This window comes from Podarcis erhardii (assembly GCF_964252035.2).
Source record: "Podarcis erhardii genome assembly, chromosome: 9".
In the NCBI taxonomy this organism is placed as follows: domain Eukaryota; kingdom Metazoa; phylum Chordata; class Lepidosauria; order Squamata; family Lacertidae; genus Podarcis; species Podarcis erhardii.
In genome coordinates this window covers 41,887,391-41,905,982 of record NC_138512.1, presented here as the reverse complement: position 1 = coordinate 41,905,982, position 18,592 = coordinate 41,887,391, and the positions used below count along the sequence as shown (strand labels likewise).

The window sequence follows — 18,592 nt, the reverse complement described above, 5'->3', positions numbered from 1 at the left end:
GAACTGGCCATTAAAGAGATATTGGGATTGTGGTGGGTAGCTTGGTGGAAATGTTGACCCAGCAGCTGTGAAAATGGTGGATTCCATCATTAGAAAAGTTGTTGGAAATAAAACCACCAAGATCATATTTCCATTATACAAATATATGGGGCATCTGTGCTTGAAATATACTGTATATAGATAGCTCTAGTCCATAGCTGTCAACTTACAGATTTGAAAATATGGGACCAGCAGCCTCAAAAATAAGGGATCAGCAGCCAAAATAAGGGATTTTCCAAGCACAGGTATGTTCAACTTCTGAGAGACTCCGAACCAAAGGGAGAAAGCCCAGCCAGCAGCCAAACAAAGCCTCAAGCGGTGGTTCCCACAGCGCAGCAACCCGGCAAAGGGGATGCAGCAAGGGAAACCACCATCACCTCTCCGCTGGGAAGCACTGAGCAAAGGCGAGTCCCCAGGCAACGCAGCCGATTTGATCGGCACAAGGCATGCAAGCTCCACCCCCCCGTCATTCTTAGACTCCTTATTGGGTGAGCAACGCAGCCAAGCAACACAGTTGGAGCCTCCCTCCCCCCTGGCCGGCAGGGAGGGAGGGAGGGAGAGGAGCTGCTTACTTTGAAATCTGGGAAATTTAAGGGACATCATCAATAAGAGATCAGCAGGACTTCTGGGTTAGCGCCATCGACTAATGGCGGATTCCCTCCGAGCTCCGGAGGGAATCGGCTCCGCAGGATCGGGTCTTGTCCACGGCGGCGACGCGGGGACCCTTAAAAATCACAGGCACGGATGCCTGTGAACCTGGTGACTCGGCGGGCACCATTTGCGCCCCCCCAAACTGCGAAGCAGCCTTTTTAAAGGCTTCGGAATGGGAACGGGGTGCGGCACGGTGCTGAGAGTACATTGCTCCTTCTGCGGAGTGAAGCCGCAAGCCATTGTCGGAGAGCGCTGACTTTTTCCTTGGAATAATTGGAATAATTGGACTTTAAAGTAAAAACCCGTGAGTAAGAAGGAATTCGGAATTTTAAAAAATCTTTGTTAAATTAGGAACGAGCGGGGAAGGGTTAAAAAGGAAGTCCCCCCCCCCTTGTAGATAATTTAAAGCAAAGAACTTCCTATCTAAGGTCGAGAGGATTCTTTTTTTTTCCTTTTCTAAAAGACTTCAACCTTCATGGTTTGATACTATAAGAAATTTTACTGGAGGATAAAAGATTAACTTTGGGAGCTGAAGTTTCACCCCCCCCCCCCGGACCCGGGAGTGTCCCACGAGAGAGCCTGTTGATGAAGTACTGAGGAATTTGACAGCTGTCAAATTGGCTGTCAGAAGGAAAAAGAGAACTTTGTTTCTGTCGCTTCTGCTGGTTATATTTGTTACAATTTGTTGAGAATAAAGAAGGACTGATACAAATTAAATTGACTATTGGATGTGAGCTGAAAAACACTAAGAAACTAAAATCCCCCTAGAGGGGGTTTAGGACATTACAAGAATGGCTGGATGTAGGAAAATTCCGACTGAGCTGGATAGAACATTTGTTCTCTTGGGAAAGTTACAAGGTGAAATTGATGTTTTGGCTACAAGCGTCATAACTCTGGCCTCAGCAGTAAACAATTTTGTTGAGGTTGATAAGGATTCGAAGCAGGAAGCTCATACAACTGGACAAATAGAGAAACTTGAGAGTTATGAGAATATGGAGAAGGAGACATATGCTGTCCCTGAAGAAAAAGAAGGAGGAGCTGTAATTTCGCAGATGTCAAATGAGAGTTGCAATTTGTGGCCTGACATGAAGGCAACAAAGGAAAATAATAACGATGTGGAAAGCCTGGCCTGAATTGGTGAGTCTAAAACCGAGAGATCCCCTTATGTGGAGATCTGAAGACCGAAGGATTATAAATTTGATCAAGGGGGAAGTTGGAGCTTTGGGGGCATTTGGACTTGAAAGGAGTATGTTTGAGTACCCCTTAGGCTCTATTTTTAAGTATGGAGGGCTGGCTGGAAAAAATATGGATCCTGTTGGGCCGAAGCCTCTCCGAAATTTGGGGTTCAACATTAAGGACTATCAAAAAGGCCGGCAGAGAGGAACTGAAAGAGATTTAAAAGCCTCGGATGTGAGATCTCCAGGCTAAACAAGATACTGAACTGATGAACACTTGTTGGGGACTGAAACCAGGAAGGGGGTGGGTGGAGTCTGGGAATCCAAAGGGTATATAATTATAACTTGCTTTGTTTTTATTTTGTTTTGCTATTTGTTTGGAACTGGGGAAAGCCGTGGAAGGGAAATTTTGGTCGACTTTAGGAAAAATGTTTAAGAATGAGCAACGATGTTTAAGTATTGATGTTTAAATTTGGATAATAAGGATTTGCTGAATTAATAATTTAAATTAGAATACAAGAAGGGGAGGTGTGAGGAAGTCTGATAAATAAGTTAAATGAAAATAAGTAATTGGAATTTTATGTGTTTTTAAATGTTTTTTTTCTTTTAAATTTTGTATTTTTGTATTTTTGTTATTTGTTTGTTTAATTGTTGTTTTCGTGTGTTTTTATTGAAAATGCCAATAAATATTCATTAAAAAAGGGGGGGGGGATCAGCTGCCAAAATAAGGGATTTTCCAAGCACAGGTATGTTCAATTTCTGAGAGACTCCGAACCAAAGGGAGAAAGCCCAGCCAGCAGCCAAACAAAGCCTCAAGCAGTGGTTGCCACAGCACAGCAACCTGGCAAAGGGGATGCAGCAAGGGAAACCACCATCACCTCTCCGCTGGGAAGCGCTGAGCAAAGGCGAGTCCCCAGGCAACGCAGCCGATTTGATCGGCACAAGGCATGCAAGCTCCACCCCCCAGTCATTCTTAGACTTCTGATTGGGTGAGCAACGCAGCCAAGCAACACAGTTGGAGCCTCCCTCCTCCCTGGCCAGCAGGGAGGGAGGGAGGGAGAGGAGCTGCTTACTTTGAAATCCGGGAAATTTAAGGGACATCATCAATAAGAGACAGCAGCGGGACACAGCGCTGGGATAAGGGACTTTCCCGCCAAATAAGGGACGGTTGACAGCTATGCTCTAGTCACTGAATCCCCCCCCCCCAAAAAAAAAACCTACTGTGGAGCTGGAAGCAGGACTACCTGTTTCCTCAATTGTATGAACCTTCAAAATCTGCAGGACAGGCAAGGTGATCTTTATTGTTTGTTCCTCCTACCTTTGGAATGTATCTATCTATATAGAATTCAAGATAGGTAAATGCCCAGTAGACAAACTTGCGTGTTATTTATTTAGAAAACAAACAAAATGGAATGCACTAATATACTGAAAAGTATATAATTTTCTGATCATGATAATGTTGCAATTAATCTCTGGCAAAGCTGTAAGATCCTTAGGAAAGAACAAGGCAGAGATAACAACTGAAAATGGGAGGCATTGGTATTCTCCATGGTACCACAAATGTAACATGTATTTCACTTTGAGGAATATACAAGGTTATTTGCATGCTTCCATCTCAGAAAGAGTGAAGAGGCAAGGATGTCACAGTATTATATTTATAGATGTGTTTATCAGGTGCAAGGAACCCAGCAACTTTTTCTCTTCAGATATATAGGCTATCATTATATAGCCCTGCAGTAAATACTAAATATATTTCCAAGCTCAAATTAAATGGCAGTTCCATCAAATGAATAGCAGAGTGGTGGAAATCAATCTTATCAGTTGTTTTTCTGTTCCAAAGACTACAAGAATGAATCACAGATTTGACATTCCTAAATTTATTGAATTGACTGCAATTTTGAAGCTGTTCTTCTGTCTGATTAGTCAGGAAACAGTTGTCTCAGAAGGGGGAGAGACATACTACTCTTATTTCACCAGAATCATAATGGCATACTTTCACAAATGAATGTTTTTCTCAGTGCTTGAAAAAAATAGAAAATACTAATTTAATTTTTTTTAAAGTCTCAGGATTGCTGGTAGGTCTGAAATTTGATTTAGTGGCTGTTTTTGCCCCGCTCACTTCATCACTGAGGAGATATCAGGTTCAGACCTCTGGTGCCCTTATGTTTCTCTGGACCAGGATGTTTGTCTAGCTTTTGCCGGTATTGATGTAGAGTTTCATCAGTCCTTTGTTTTCATGTAATGCATGCCGGTTCCGATTGTTAGAATCACAGATGAAAGATTTGGGTGTAAGAGTGCAGTTCTATACACCTGGACTCTGATCCAGAACATTTTGGCAGAAATTGAAGAAGTGTTCAGCAGCAGCAAAGGAAGCCTCTTCGGCACCTGGGGCTGCACGCCTAGGGGCGGGGTGAACCACCCATAGGGGCAGCATGGGGCGCGTGGTGCCCATAGGGAGAGAAAGAACAGGGCGTCCCTCCTGCTGTCCGCCTGCTGCCTCCCCCCCAGCTACAGGGCGGCTGAGGCCCCGCAGTGCACCCTGTCCCAGGACGGGATTGGCAGTGCTCTTAGGGAGGGATGGGGTGCCTGGCCTCAGCTGCCCTACAGCTGGGGGGGGGAGGCAGTGCCACCATTTTGTCACCCCCATCAAGGTGACACCCGGGGCGCACCGCACCCCCCTTTCTACGTCCCTGGTGTTCAGGATAGGTGGCTCTGGGTTGGGTATTTTCAACCTTTTCAACCTTGCCCAGAGGCCCACTCAAATCAGATTTGGTTCAGAACCAATCTGAAACAAGCAGCTTCCCATTCTAGGCAACACACACCACATTAGCTCCTCAAAGAACAACGGCACTTCTAGCATGTCTGTTTTAGCCAACTCCAGAAAAAACCTCTCAGGGCCTCTGTCTCTGCCCAAATTCAAACTGCAAAACTGCCTTCTTTTTTCTGCTGATTAGTAATTCTAATATTAAGGGGATTTCCCCTATCTAGATCACCTATATCTTGAGGGAATGTGGGTTTAGGCTGTTAGCCTCTAGCACCCATTTTTAGTATTCATAAAAGTGACCTCTAACACATTCTTAGCAACTGCTTTCCCTCCTTTCCAGCAATCCACTGGAAATAGGATAACAAAGGAAAGTAATGAATTATTCTGTTTAGGTAATCCCCTTCTTAAAGTTGTATTAATTTTAATAAAAGTATAATGTTGAATCTGGGATGTCGAACATCGTTGCATTTGCTAAGATGTTTTAAAAGCTAAATTTGATTTAGGGAAAAGCTCTACAATGCTTAGTTTATGATGTTTAATTCATTTCTAGAAAAATAGCTCAATTATTTTTCTAATCTTATTATAACTTTACTTCTCTCTCCCAGCAAGATAATCAATATTTGTCTTTGCAAGTCATTCTCAACAAAGAAAGCCAGGAACTAAAGGAATTCATATTCTTCCCAGAAAACTACCTCTGAGATTGGCATTGCAGGATTCCGCTTTGAGTTTGCCTCAAAGACTGATTACCAGAGCAAATCTGATAAATGTATGGCTGCAACATGGTTTTTATGGTTTATAGTGAAAATCATTAACAGCCAAATGCCATGTGTAATTGACAAGGAAATCCACATACTGTATTACAAATAAAAAATAAATTTAGACAGAAGTGCCACCGTATACAGCAGAGTAAATATACAAGCAGTATCTTCAGCACAATAGAAACAAGACATAATTCTGAGTGTATGCAACTGGCAAACACACTGAGATCAGAATTGGGCTTTATAAGCAGCAGCTTCATGTTTGCTCCTCATCATTCTCCTCATAATACCTGTCAAATTGCTCCTCCACTCTCCCCACAAGTGGCAAACAATGAATAGTAACCAGGCAAAAATCTCACACAGTTATATTCAGAGTTCCTGTAAGAGAAACTCCAGTCAGGGGACACTGCGGACAGAAGAAGAGTAGGAGGCCATTTTTTTACTGAGACCTCCCCCTCCAGGTGCCTGAGTCTTCCCAAAGTCTGCTCTGGAGAGTGGTAGTACAGCAGGCTTCAAGAGCAAAAAGGAGACCAGAACAAAAATCCCCTCCCTTCTCCTTCATCCAGTAGGAATGTCCACAGGAGCTCAGTCCCTTCTGCAAATGGGAGGAGCCCTTTCATACAGACAAGGGCAATTCTGGATTCCACCCACAGTGTACTGATAATGCAACACTAGTTTTGTAATACTGGATATTAGAGAGGAAGAGAAAACACAGTTCTTGCAATGTCTAATCCCTGTCTGAGACTTGCATTTCAAGTAATCAGACCAAATGCTCTCTCTGTAAATACAAAATAGAAATCTGTAAATAAAATCCAATTGTTTGTTGTACACACACAACTGATGAAAGTTTACTGAAGTCATCAGAGCAGATTCAAGAAACACAAAAAGAAAGTCTGGAACTTGTGCCAGTGTTTTTTAAGTATCAAGAGTAGATCATATAACAAATGTCCAGTGCTATCTTTCCAAAAATGTTTACAGGGAGAGCAGTTGCTGTGCTACAGAAAGACTTTCTTTAATAGACTAATCTCTTTTCAAGGCAACTCCTGCAGTTCTCTTGTCAACCAGTTTAGTAACCACTGTAACTCAAAAAGATACACTATCCAGTCATCTAGGGTGGAATTATCTATAACTACTTTCTGAAGAAAACCTTGCTGTCCACAAACAGTGTTAGTAAATGCCCATCAGGCCAAGTTTAAGGGTGAGAGAGAAAGCAGCGAAGGTTTATGACTCTTGTTTTGAGAGACAAAAGACTATAAGAAGAGGCCTGGCGGATCAGGCCAGTCGTCCATCTAGTCCACAATCCTGTTCTCACAATGGCCAACTTGATGCCTATGGGAAGAAAGGATTCTCCCCTCCACTTCCACTAATGCTGCTTCCCCCAACCTGGTACTCTCCAGATTTAGACAACAACTCTGATAAGCTCAACCAGCATTGTCAATGTTCAGGAAAGAATGGGGTTCTAGTTAGCAATATCTGAAGGGCACCAAGTTGGGGAAGGCTTTTCTAATGTTTGTGACATTGCTACAACAAGTGGTCTCAAGGGGTCTGGGATCTGTTGTTTTCCTAAAATGCCTGCCATCCATAATAAGACTTACAATGGGAGCCAGAGAACTATTGGGAGGAATTGCTGTCATTTCAGAATCTGTATTCCAAGGTGGGAAATTATGCAGTTTAGAAGCATCCCTAATGAGGAATTTGCTTCAAATAAAGCTCATTTTATAATTTTAATTGTTTAAATTATGTAAAGAAAATGCAGCAAAACACTTCCAGCAAATTAGTTGCACCTGAGGTACTATGATACCTATCTCCTCCCAATATTAACTCACATCGCACAACAAACTTGTAACTGCTAGATCATCACTCCTATGAAAAGAAATACAAACATTAAATTAATGGAATGAGGTGGAAGAAAACATACAGTGCAGTCCTAGTTTAGAATGCCTTTAACATGAAATGAAATTGTAAGGCTGTGACGGATGCACCTCCATGAGTGAGGAGCCACTACTGAGAAAAGCGTGTCACAGGTCAGCGCCAGCCATGCAGCTCTTAATGCGGGCTTGCCTGCATTTATTATCATACTGCTATTCTCTGTCATTTTCTCTGAACTGTAGGCCCTCACCTACAGCCTAGCAGCAGCATTTGAAAGTACCTATAGTTTCCAAGCATTCTTCAAAATGCAGTGCAATCAAGGACACCTTGCAAAAGCCCAACATGGATTGTCATGTTAGCAAAGAATGTGCGATAAAGGCCAGATCTCCATACAAGGGTGCATACTTACTGAAAATTTAAGGGGAGGGTCCTTTAAAAAAAACCACAACCGACAACCTTTCATTGTTTTAATTATTGTCTTTTTACATTGCTTTCTTGTGAGATGCTTTGTGGGTTTGGAAAGTGGCACAGAAATACTTGCATAAAACAATAAGTAACTCACCCATTGCATGTTTTAGACCACCAAAACATATTGCAAAGGAATTAGGGTTTTGCTGCACTACAAAGCATGACCTGTACACAGGTGACTAGCCACCACAGTGATATGCTCTTTTGTCCCCTGGCCGCCTTCTAAAACCCAGCTTTATGCATCATACATGGAAGGTGTGGAGATCTTCAGAACAAATGCTCTTCTGCATGATTCCCTCTTACAGTGAAAATTTAAAAGTTTGCCCCAACTCCTCTGCTAACTGAAATTCAAATATTTATAAAGATATACTATCCTTTAAACAAATTCGAGAAACTGCTTGTTCCCTTCTGTCTCCAGGAAGTGATTTTGCTGAAAAGCCTGTAAAATACTAACTGCATCTAAACAGACTACATCAATTTCTAATCAAAACAGAGGTATGAATACAGATGTACATACAACACTACTGGAAAAACCTTTGAATATTCAGAGCCTGATTTTATATATAAAATCTTACCTAAATATTTGTAACCATCTTCCCCATCGACTATTGGCTTCAGCCAGGTTGACCTGGGAGCAGCTGCAGTTATAAGCTTCAGACCACGAGGTGGATACAACATGAAGGTCATTTCAACTGCCTGAGACTTACTGATGCTCTTTATTTTTGAATCAGCACCTGAAAAGTGTAAAGGGCTACTTTGTGAAAGCAGTATTTTCAGAGTGTTCAAAGCATAATTAATTTTTAAAACGCACTGACGCAATAGATGGCATCAGCTATTAGCTACATGGGTTTGAAAATGGGAGTAGCATAAAAGGTTAGGCATGTTCATGGAGAATAGGTCAAGGAATAGCTAACTCTTAGTCCTGACTGGCTACAAGGATATTCCAGATTTAAAGCTATAGGGTCGTATCTAACATAGTACTATGTGAACATTCCATCAATACAAGGATTTCCTCTTGCTCAGTGGCATTTTTTGCTCCCTCTCCTCCTGTTGCACATTTCCTAAATCTGTTCTATGAGCATTTCCCCAATGCTCTGGAGAAGATTAAGGGTGGGATGCAGAGCATGCAGTGGAGGAGGAGAGGGGGGAAAGTTCTGTTAAAACAAGCAAAATCCCTTGCACTGATGGCAATTGGATACCATCCTTCGATTTAAGGCTCCCAATACTAGCTGCTAGGGAGAAATAGCAGAAGGGAGCTATTGCGATTTTGTTTATTTGCAAAACTAAATGTACTGTTCCCCTTCTATGTGCTTGGCATGGCAGTAATTCAGGATCTAGTTGGGATGATGGCAACAGAGGCATCACTGACACCCAAAATCACATCCTCAAATTCCAGCATTGATGGCACTAAACTTTCATCTCAGGCAGAGGAGATTTTGTTTATACCACTTTTTGCAGTTCAAAAGCTGCTCAGAGCAGACACAGCTACTTCTAAACAGCAGCTAACAACATTTTTTTAAAAAACAACAACAATCCCACAGTAATATTGCAGTAAGAAGACAGGATGAAGGACAACAAAATTTGTATTGTTCTATGGAAGCAAGAAAATAATTAGCCTGGGCCTTATAAAAAGCTAAATATAAATTATATAGATAAATAAAGATAGCTTATTTAAAAGAGCAAAAGATGTTTTAAGGGTCAGAGCTGGGATAAAGTCTGTGATTTAAAGTTTGTAGCTGATGTGTGAGTTGAATAGACAGGCTCTGGTGCTTGCTGAAATGTTTAGTCAGCTTCAAATGTACAGAATACGGTTTTCTGAGGTTCATGTTCACTGGTTCGTATGTTTGCCACTAATGGTCAGTAGCAGTTTTGTTCTTCTAATGGGTGTCTCTTTGGTTGCAGACAGAGTGCGTGTTCACAGTGGAGATAATGGCTTGTAAAATGTAAAAGCGCTGAGGTTTTAAACGTTTTTTTGAGTAAAACCTTGACCATCTGTTAATGAACATTCCATGTGTTTCCATACTTTGACAGCATGTATAACAATTTATTTCCCTGATTTGCATTTTTAGATTTCCTCAATGCACTTTTCTTTACATATTATATGGTTTGGTAGTTTCAAGAGGCGATAACAATGTTGTCCAATTATTGTTATTCTTATCTTTGTTTATAGCTCCTGGTGAAGGAGCTTCAACTAACTCTGCAGTGTGTGAGCCAAACAAGCACCCCATTACATTAAGCACCAGAACCTGTCTGCTCTCTAGTCTACCGACCCTGGTGCTTTTCCCATCTTCCTGCTCACCTCCAGCCCCATCTGTGAGCCAGAAATCATGGCTAAGTATCAGCAGCAGATAGCGAGGTAAACTGAGGCACGACATTCTGTAACTGTGATTTCTACTCCTCGCATTATGCCAGAAACCATTTTTCATGGAATAGGATGTTCCCAACTGTGGCATTTGTATGGAGCCCCCAGTCGTCTCACAGACTATTGACCCGTACACCACTAATTCGCTGCCCCCATACCAGGTTCTCCCCAGTAAATCACTTAGTCTCAGTCAGGTTCTCAAGTTAACAATGAAGACTGTAGTTTATTGCAAACACAAATAAACTTTAAATGCATTTGAAACACTGTTACCCTCTTAGTCTTATTTTATCCTGTCTCTAACTCTTCTACCTCCCCTCACACAAGAACCAACTGCACTAACTGCCTCCTTATTTCCATCTGTCTGCCAACTGCTTTCCCAACTGCTTTTTCCCAACTGTCTAAACCTCTGACTAAGCCTTTTAAAAACAGGTAGACTCCACCTCCGGCTTTTCTATTGGTCTACCTACTAATTCTTTCTCTCTCCCCGTACAGACATTTCCAAAAGAACAGGCAAATGCCACACCGACCCTCACAGAACATTTGCATCATAGACAATTTTCAGAGGAGGGCGAAGGTGTCATTGCATGTAAACTAATGGGATACAATGACAAAGTTAAGATGATGCGTCACCATCCTTACTATTGTGCAGATTACAGGGGATTAAAATATACACCAGCAATACCCCATTGCTGCTTTGTACATCCAGAGCTCACTGTACCATAAGACAGAGAAGCAGACAGCAGTGAGGTGTTGAAGGACAGTGTTATGTGAACTATGTGACCTGCCCTGTGCCCCCTAATATAGCTTGCTGTCCTTAGGCAGATGTCTCATCATGACTGATGGAGTAAGATTTAACTGCTACTCCAGTCTGTCTGTGGAATGGGCCGGCATTTTGTCCCCTGCTTCAAGCATCAAAATACATTGGGCCAACCCTAAATATGTCAAGTACTAAAAGGATTTTCGGCCATTCCACTATGACTAATCAGAATTGCCTTAGGAACAATTTCCAGAGACAATTTGGGCAGATCCAACAATACATTTAAAGTACGTACAACCCACATTTAAAACACACAACTTTCCCCAAAGAAGCTAGGGGAACACATAGCTACAGTTCCCAGCACCATTACTAAAAGACAGTTCCCAGGATTCTCTGGTGAAAGTCATGTGCATTAAATGTGGGTTGGATGTGTTTTAAATGTATGGTGTGGATCTGCCCTAAATGTGCCATGCCATGCAATCAGCTCTGTTCATAAATAGGAACTTCTGACTTACCCTTTCCTTCTCAGATTCCTTCTCTGTTTTAACTAAACTAAGCTGTTTTTGAATTTATGTCCAAAAGTTTTGGTCTCAATTGGTAGTCAAACTAGTTTTAAGAACTCCCAAATATAAACTTTGAAAATTTGTTATCACTAAAACAGAGGGTTCATTTACTTCAACATGAAAAAAGTGAATGTCATGCATTTTTGTCATGTCATTTTTATTGAACACTTCTGTTCATTAGTAATAAAAATTATAAACAGAGCAATTCATTCATCAAAGTGAAAAATTTTGTGCTCGTATACCAAGAAAAAGGGAGCCAAAATAGACAGTCCTAATTCCTAAATTAATGGAGCATCTGTTGCTTGGTTACAATGTTTTCTACTTAAGCAGGAACATAATAACTGCAAGTGTATTAATGAAGACTCAGAAGGTCAGCATTAACAGCTGAAAGGTGAAAATGCTAGCAAAAAAAAAATTCAAATGCAGGTCAGCAAGGGGTTGTGATTTAAGAAAATAAATAATAAGTTAGAACTTCCAATTTGGAAATGCCATTCACGAAGCCCTATTCTTCTGTCACAATATAATCCCCTTTATGATCCTGTAACAGAAGGGAAGGGATGATATAGCAATATGTGAGCATGTTATGCAATAGCTGCTGCTCCCAAACTCTGTGAAGTGTCAGTGAAGCTGCTGTAACTTCATAGCATTGCAATTTGGGCTGAACTGAATAACTGAAAGGCTTCTCTAGCACCTGAGGAACCTCTAGCTCACAGGCCTAATTAGGTGGCAGGAGGTGTCCTTATTTGGACCATGAGTACATTTTCTGCAACCCACAAGCATCCGCCCCACACCAGACATCACATATAGGAGACTTATAATGTACTCTCATTTTTTTCTTGCCAAGTGGGGATTATATTTAATGTCTTTTAAATCTGGCGTTAATTGCAAGACTTGCTGGGATTGGTTTCCACTCAGGAGGGCTTGATGACCATGTGCCAAGTGTCATGAGTCTCATGGAGAGGTCATTGGGTGGGGGGTAGTTAGATCCTGAGGAGGAACTGTAGGAGATTGGGGAGTTACAGCTGGACCACCTTAGGAAGGGTCCTAGCAGGGTACAAGAAGTGAACTCGGGACCCCAAGAAGCATCTGAGCCTGGAGAGGGAGACAGCAGTCCAGAGGGCAGAGCGATGGACCCAAGGGAGGGACCAAGTGGGTTGGCAGAGGAGTGGCCATCCAATTGACATTAAGCCTGACTGCTATGGAGCCACCTTAGGTACTTCCTCCTTTCAATGAGGAGCTTCCGCCTTCTGAGATGCAGAGATGAACCAGGAGAGAATGTGGCAGCAGGAGGGCAGTATATGGAATAACACCCTGTAAGTCTTGGATGGAAGTAAGTGCGCTACCTCTGTAATGTTAAAAATGGTTGCCTCCCCTCTGCAGAACACCAAGCACAAAATATATTTTCCCATACAGTACTAGTGCAAGGAAGGTGTTATCTATCCCATAGGATCAGCCCTTTTATTTTCTAAGCAATGGGATAAGATAGATGTGGGTGAGCGATACTGGAAAATCAATTTTTTAAAAATTATTTTTAAAAATTGGCATTGTTATAATGAGGCTGTTATTGGAACGATATTGGAAAATCAATAAAAATATTCAGTAAAGATAGCTGTGGGTGACCTGCATGTGGAGAGTTTTAAACTCTGTTGAAATTAATAGAAGTAATGCATTACTATTTCGACCCATGTTCCCAATCACCTGTGTGTGTGTGTGTGTGTGTGTGTGTTCCTATTGCAGCTAATCAATGCAATAATCAATCCAATCCAGTGATCAATTTTCAACTCTCTCTCCAAACCACATGAATTTCTTTTAAGTTTTGAGTAAAAACTGAATTACCTTGCCATGCTTCAGTAAGTCATGTGATAGTCGCAAGAAAATAGACAAAATCCAGGGGGAATTTAATTCCAGGTTCTAATATCTAGGAGCAGCCGTACTACCAAAATCACTAGCTAAAATTCTGAAACTACTAAAGCACAGCAAAGAGTCCTGGGGTGGGGGTTGGAAGATAAATAATATAATCTATCTGAAATAAGCCCAAACAGAATGAAAATGCACAAACTGCCTGATCTATTACACTATAAAGCAGTATATAGGAATCATGATGAAAGATACTTGACACATGAACTAAAGCTTACCAGAGGGGGGAAAATGCTTTTCTAAAGGCCCACTCTGACAACTCTGTCTCCACATTACAGCCAGGAATATTTCTTCATGTTAATGTAGGAAGTCTTTCAAAATAGATTGTGGTGATTCCTCTTACAAACAGGAGCCCTAATCCTAAGCACCATAGCAAAGATGACACACTCACAGATTTTTGCTAAACTAAAATCCCACTGATTAGCTAATCCTAGTTACATAATCCATAGTAATATATTGTCCTCCCCCAAATAATGACTGCTAAGTCATTTCTAGAGCTGTGAGCAAATGGCCTCTCATAATTCTTCATGTCATTTGTGGATGGAGAAATGGGAAGCACCACTGAAGACTTTCCATATTTAAAAAAAGCACTTAGAGAATATGCACCTAAACATTTGGTTATAGCAAACTGTCAGGGAACTGCCATCGGAGCCAGAGGGAGAGGGAGGGCTCCAGAGGGATTCCGGAGAGCGTACCGGGAGGGAGAGAAGCAGCCCATCTTCTGGGGAAGGAAATCAGCGTAACACTAGTGGAGAAGGGGGGGCAGATGGGGGAATCAGCGAGGTGGCTCCATGACTCCTTGCCAGAGACCAGCGGGGAGAGCACGGGTCCTTCGCTGCCCACACCCTCCCTGCGCAGAAGGCTTCTGCGCAGGGAGAGTAGGCGGAGACTAGGCGTCAAAGAGCTTCTTTGCTGGAAGAAGTTCAAGAAACGCCCACTGACGGATTCTCCCAGCGATTGAGACAGCCACGGGTGAGTGGTTGTCCGGACAGAAAGGGTTCACCCAGGTAACTCAGCCAAGCATGGCGCCGATTTACGCACGAGCAACCCCTAGAACCATTGCACAAACATAAGAGCAAATCAAGAAAATCTCCTACAAATGTTAATTCTGTGGCCAGGGCAGCTGTTTACCAGCTCCATCTGGTATGCAGCCTGAGACCCTACCTGCCTGCGGACTGTCTTGCCAGAGTGGTGCATGCTCTAGTTATGCTCTTGGACTACTGCAATGCGATCTACGTGGGGCTACTTTTGAAGGTGACTCGGAAACTGCAATTAATACAGCTAGACTGGTGACTGGGAGTGGCTGCCAAGACCATATAACACCGGTCCTGAAAGATCTTCATTGGCTCCCAGTACATTTCTGACAACAATTCAAAGTGTTGGTGCTGACCTTTAAAGCCCTAAATGGCCTCGGTCCTGTATACCTGAAGGAGCATCTCCACCCCCATCGTTCAGCCCGGACACAGAGGTCCAGCGCTGAGAGCCTTCTGGCTGTTCCCTCGCTGCGAGAAGTGAGGTTACAGGGAACCAGGCAGAGGGCCTTCTCGGTAGTGGTGCCTGCCCTGTGGAACACCCTCCCAGCAAATGTCAATAAACAACTATTTTACTTTTAAATGACAACTGAAGGCTGCCCTGTTTAGGGAAGTTTTTAATGTCTGATGCTGTATTGTTTTTAATATTCGGTTGGAAGCCGCCCAGAGTGGCTGGGGAAACGCAACCAAATGGGTGGGGTATATATAATTATTATTATTATTATTATTATTAAAATGCACAATCCATAACACATTAATATTATTATTATTATTATTATTATTATTATTATTATTCACAATCCATAACACATGGACAAATAAACACTAAGTTAAGCTATCAGGGAACCATCACAGAAATAACCAACTAGCCAAGGGTGGAGTTCACCATTACCTGTAGCAGTAGTACATGTTCTGTCAATTTGCCTAAAGTATGTTGTGTTGTTGTTTGCAGCTGCTGCAAGCAACAACAGCAGGTTTGTTGGCACAATGGTCACCAATTTGCAAACTGCACATTTCCCCAAGATCTAGCATTGTTACAGGGCGCTGCAGGATAGTGGATTGGGGAGAATGACAGCTACCTCAACAAAATGGCGGGGAGCATTTAGAGAACATTCTGAAAAATGACTTCCTTTGGTGGGTGAGGAAAAAAGAAAAATGTCAGGGGAAAAGTGCCTTCTAGGAAATTTCAGCTCAGCTGTAGTTTTCTCTAAAAACTCCTCAATGGTTCTCCCCTCACTCTTGTCTCATGGGATGTATAACCAAATAAGTTCAAAGGCATTACTGTCAAGGCTCCTGGCTGACTGCTGGTTAATAGCACTGAATAGTCAGCTGACAGGAGCTAATTGTTAGTTAGGAAACAGAACTTGGTCCAAGTGACATCGCTGCAGCTGAGGAAGGAGCAGGTGTAAATGTGTGCATTTACATAGAGAGGGAATGCTGCGAGTTGGCTGAAGACACCTCGAGAGTGCAGAGCCTCTATGTATGTTCTAATTGTACATGTTCAAATAAACTGAATATTAAAGAACATGCCCGTTCTGTCCCTATTTTCCTTACTTTAGAATGACATTGATCGTTTGTTATACATAGAAGCTACACATGTTTGATGACTGCAAACTTGGCGATAAATCAAATGACCAAAGTATTCCCCTCCCTTCAGTTGTTTGGACTGCAGCAAAGGATGGATGACATGAGAGTGATTTTCTCATTCTTCTGAAAGCTGTTGCTTAGGGCATCTGTTAATCTTCCAATTATGCAGAAGATCATGAGTCTTATGGGGGAGGGGAGAGTGCAAAATGTAGGGAGGGTGAAAGCACAAGAGAATCCATGAATGAATTACTTGAATCCGTGAATGAACGAAGAAGTGGCTATTGCTTAGAGATAAATATCAAATAGATGCTGCAGTTCTGCATAAAGATCACAAAGCTTCGTGCATCTCAGTCTTTGAATTAGGACCTATCCAGGAGCAGCAATTATAGTGCTATAGCTGCTCTTTCCTGTGAAGCAAAATTGTGGCAGACTAGCCACACAACCAATCACAATGCTGTTTTCTGGAGGTTGTCTGTGCTTTCTTCCATCCACGCCAAAGGTGAGATGTATTCAGATTGAAAAACGTTCTGTGCCTTTATTCACACCGCTTCCATTCCTACATTCCACCAATCAGTAAATGCTGGAGTTATGAGTATGTGTACAGGTCACTGACAACCCCGGGGGGGGGGGGGGAATGGGGGCAGGCTATATAACATCTGGTATTCTGGAAAGTAGACCCTGAGGGAGATTAAGAGAATAGATAGCAGGAACATTCATTCATTCATTTTAATATCCTTCATCCAAAGATCACAGGGTGGTTCACAACCTAAAAATACAAAATGAGAACACAAAATACCTAATAAAATGAAAACAAAAATAAACCAATAACCCTCACACACCCCCACAAACAAATTTAAAAGGCTATAGAATGCTAATCAGCCAAAGGCCTGGTTACAGAGAAACGTTCTCGCCTTGTGCCTAAAGAACTACTTGAGGTAACTGTGTTGGTCTGAACCATCTGTCATGTTAGAGACCACAGTGACAAGCCACCTGTCAAAAAAGACAACATAATGCCTCATAATGTCACTCAGCATACGCACCACTCACTCTACCTGCCACACATAAAAGCAGTAAATTGTGCAAAACAATGAACATGTTGCTGAACCAGTCCATATATTTCACAAATGTCAGAATTTCTGTGACAGCAAACAGCACTTTGAATTATGACTGTAATATTCCATAATAGTGTCGGAGTGAAAACGACACCATGTGGAAGCATCTAGAAAAATCCAGGGGAAGCCAGACAGCAATTATAGTACTGTACTACCAAAGGTATGTATGTATTCCCTATAATAAAGGAATGTATTTAAACCACTGGGATTTTAAACAAAGGCCTACTGTGCCTCTGGCCTCTTTGGGGCTTCCTCTGCCTCCACTGACATCCTCTTCAGGTTCTGTATAGCTACTATGGGACTGCACACAGATAGTATGTTACTGGAGCTTAGCGAGAGAGAGAGAGAGAGAGAGAGAGAGAGAGAGAGAGAGAGAGAGAGAGAGACTCCTAGTTGAAGTCCTTTAAAAATGTGTGTGTGTGTGTGTGTGTGTTGCTAGCAGTACTGTAGTTGAAATATATATATAAATAAAAAATTGTCCAGTAGCATTTTAGAGACCAACTAAGTTTGTTCTTGGTATAAGCTTTCATGTGCATGCACACTTCTTCAGATACCAGGCATGCACACAAAAGCTTATACCAAGAACAAACTTAGTTGGTCTCTAAAGTGCTGCTGGACAATTTTTTATTTTTATAGATATTTCAACTGTGTCAGACCAACACCTGAAGCAGTACTATAGGTAACTGGGGAACAGCAGCAGAAAGTAAAGATGATAAAAAGAAAAGGATCAGCTAATGACAGAGAGGTCATGACCATGCAAATGTTTAACATATTATACCTTTGATGACTGATTTACTTTCATTTCCTCTGATTGGCAGAAGCAGTAGGTTTCTATGTCTTATGGAAATCAAATATATGCCTAACTACCAGACAGCTGGTCATTTATTTATTTAAACTATTTTACCATCCATTTATGGAAAGTATGAGTATTTTCAGAATCCAAGATTACCATGGGAACGAAATTTTTTGAATCCCTAAGGGTTGAAAAAAAAAATGGTTATGAAATATGGATGGCTAAGTATCCAAGTCTAGAATAGCTCTAGTTTTATGAAAGTGTTGAAAATCGCCTTTTCAATACAGTGTTCTCTCTAACTATATTTGTCACCATGTGTTCTGGTCATGCTAAGCTACAAAAAACCCGAAACAAACCACAGAAGAACCTGTGAATCATCAGTTCCTTTACTACTACTCCTATAATGCTTATCAAGAAAGAGGACTACTTTCATTTAAGATTCCACAAAAGAGAAGGAGAATGCATTGGAGCTACATGAACTCTGAAGGTGTTGCTTGAGGAAAGACTGAAGAAGCTTTCTGAAGCAAATTGTTGGAAAACAGAAATATGCATGGGAATTGTTCCCTGAACAATTTGGTACTGGGATTCCAAAGAATTTTTTAGTTTGGATTTCCCCCCCACTAATAAAAGCAGTGCTTTTTTTTCTATATAAAAAAAGTTTAGGGGTACTCTCATTTTCCTAATATTGAAATACTGCCCCTCAATGAGGCCAAACTTAGATTCACAAAATGTTTAAGGGTATGCGT

General features: G+C 41.7%; 1 protein-coding gene across 3 annotated transcripts in view; it reads right to left on the bottom strand.

Annotated features, from left to right (window-relative positions):
• The window catches only part of IQCM (IQ motif containing M), an 86,296-nt gene that overhangs the window by 13,611 nt on the left and 54,093 nt on the right, over window positions 1–18,592 (bottom strand). For all 3 annotated transcript variants that reach the window (XM_081875375.1, XM_081875377.1, XM_081875376.1), the window contains exon 11: window positions 8,300–8,458. In XM_081875375.1, the coding sequence (XP_081731501.1) occupies window positions 8,300–8,458 (159 nt within the window). The remainder of the gene's footprint in view (window positions 1–8,299; window positions 8,459–18,592) is intronic.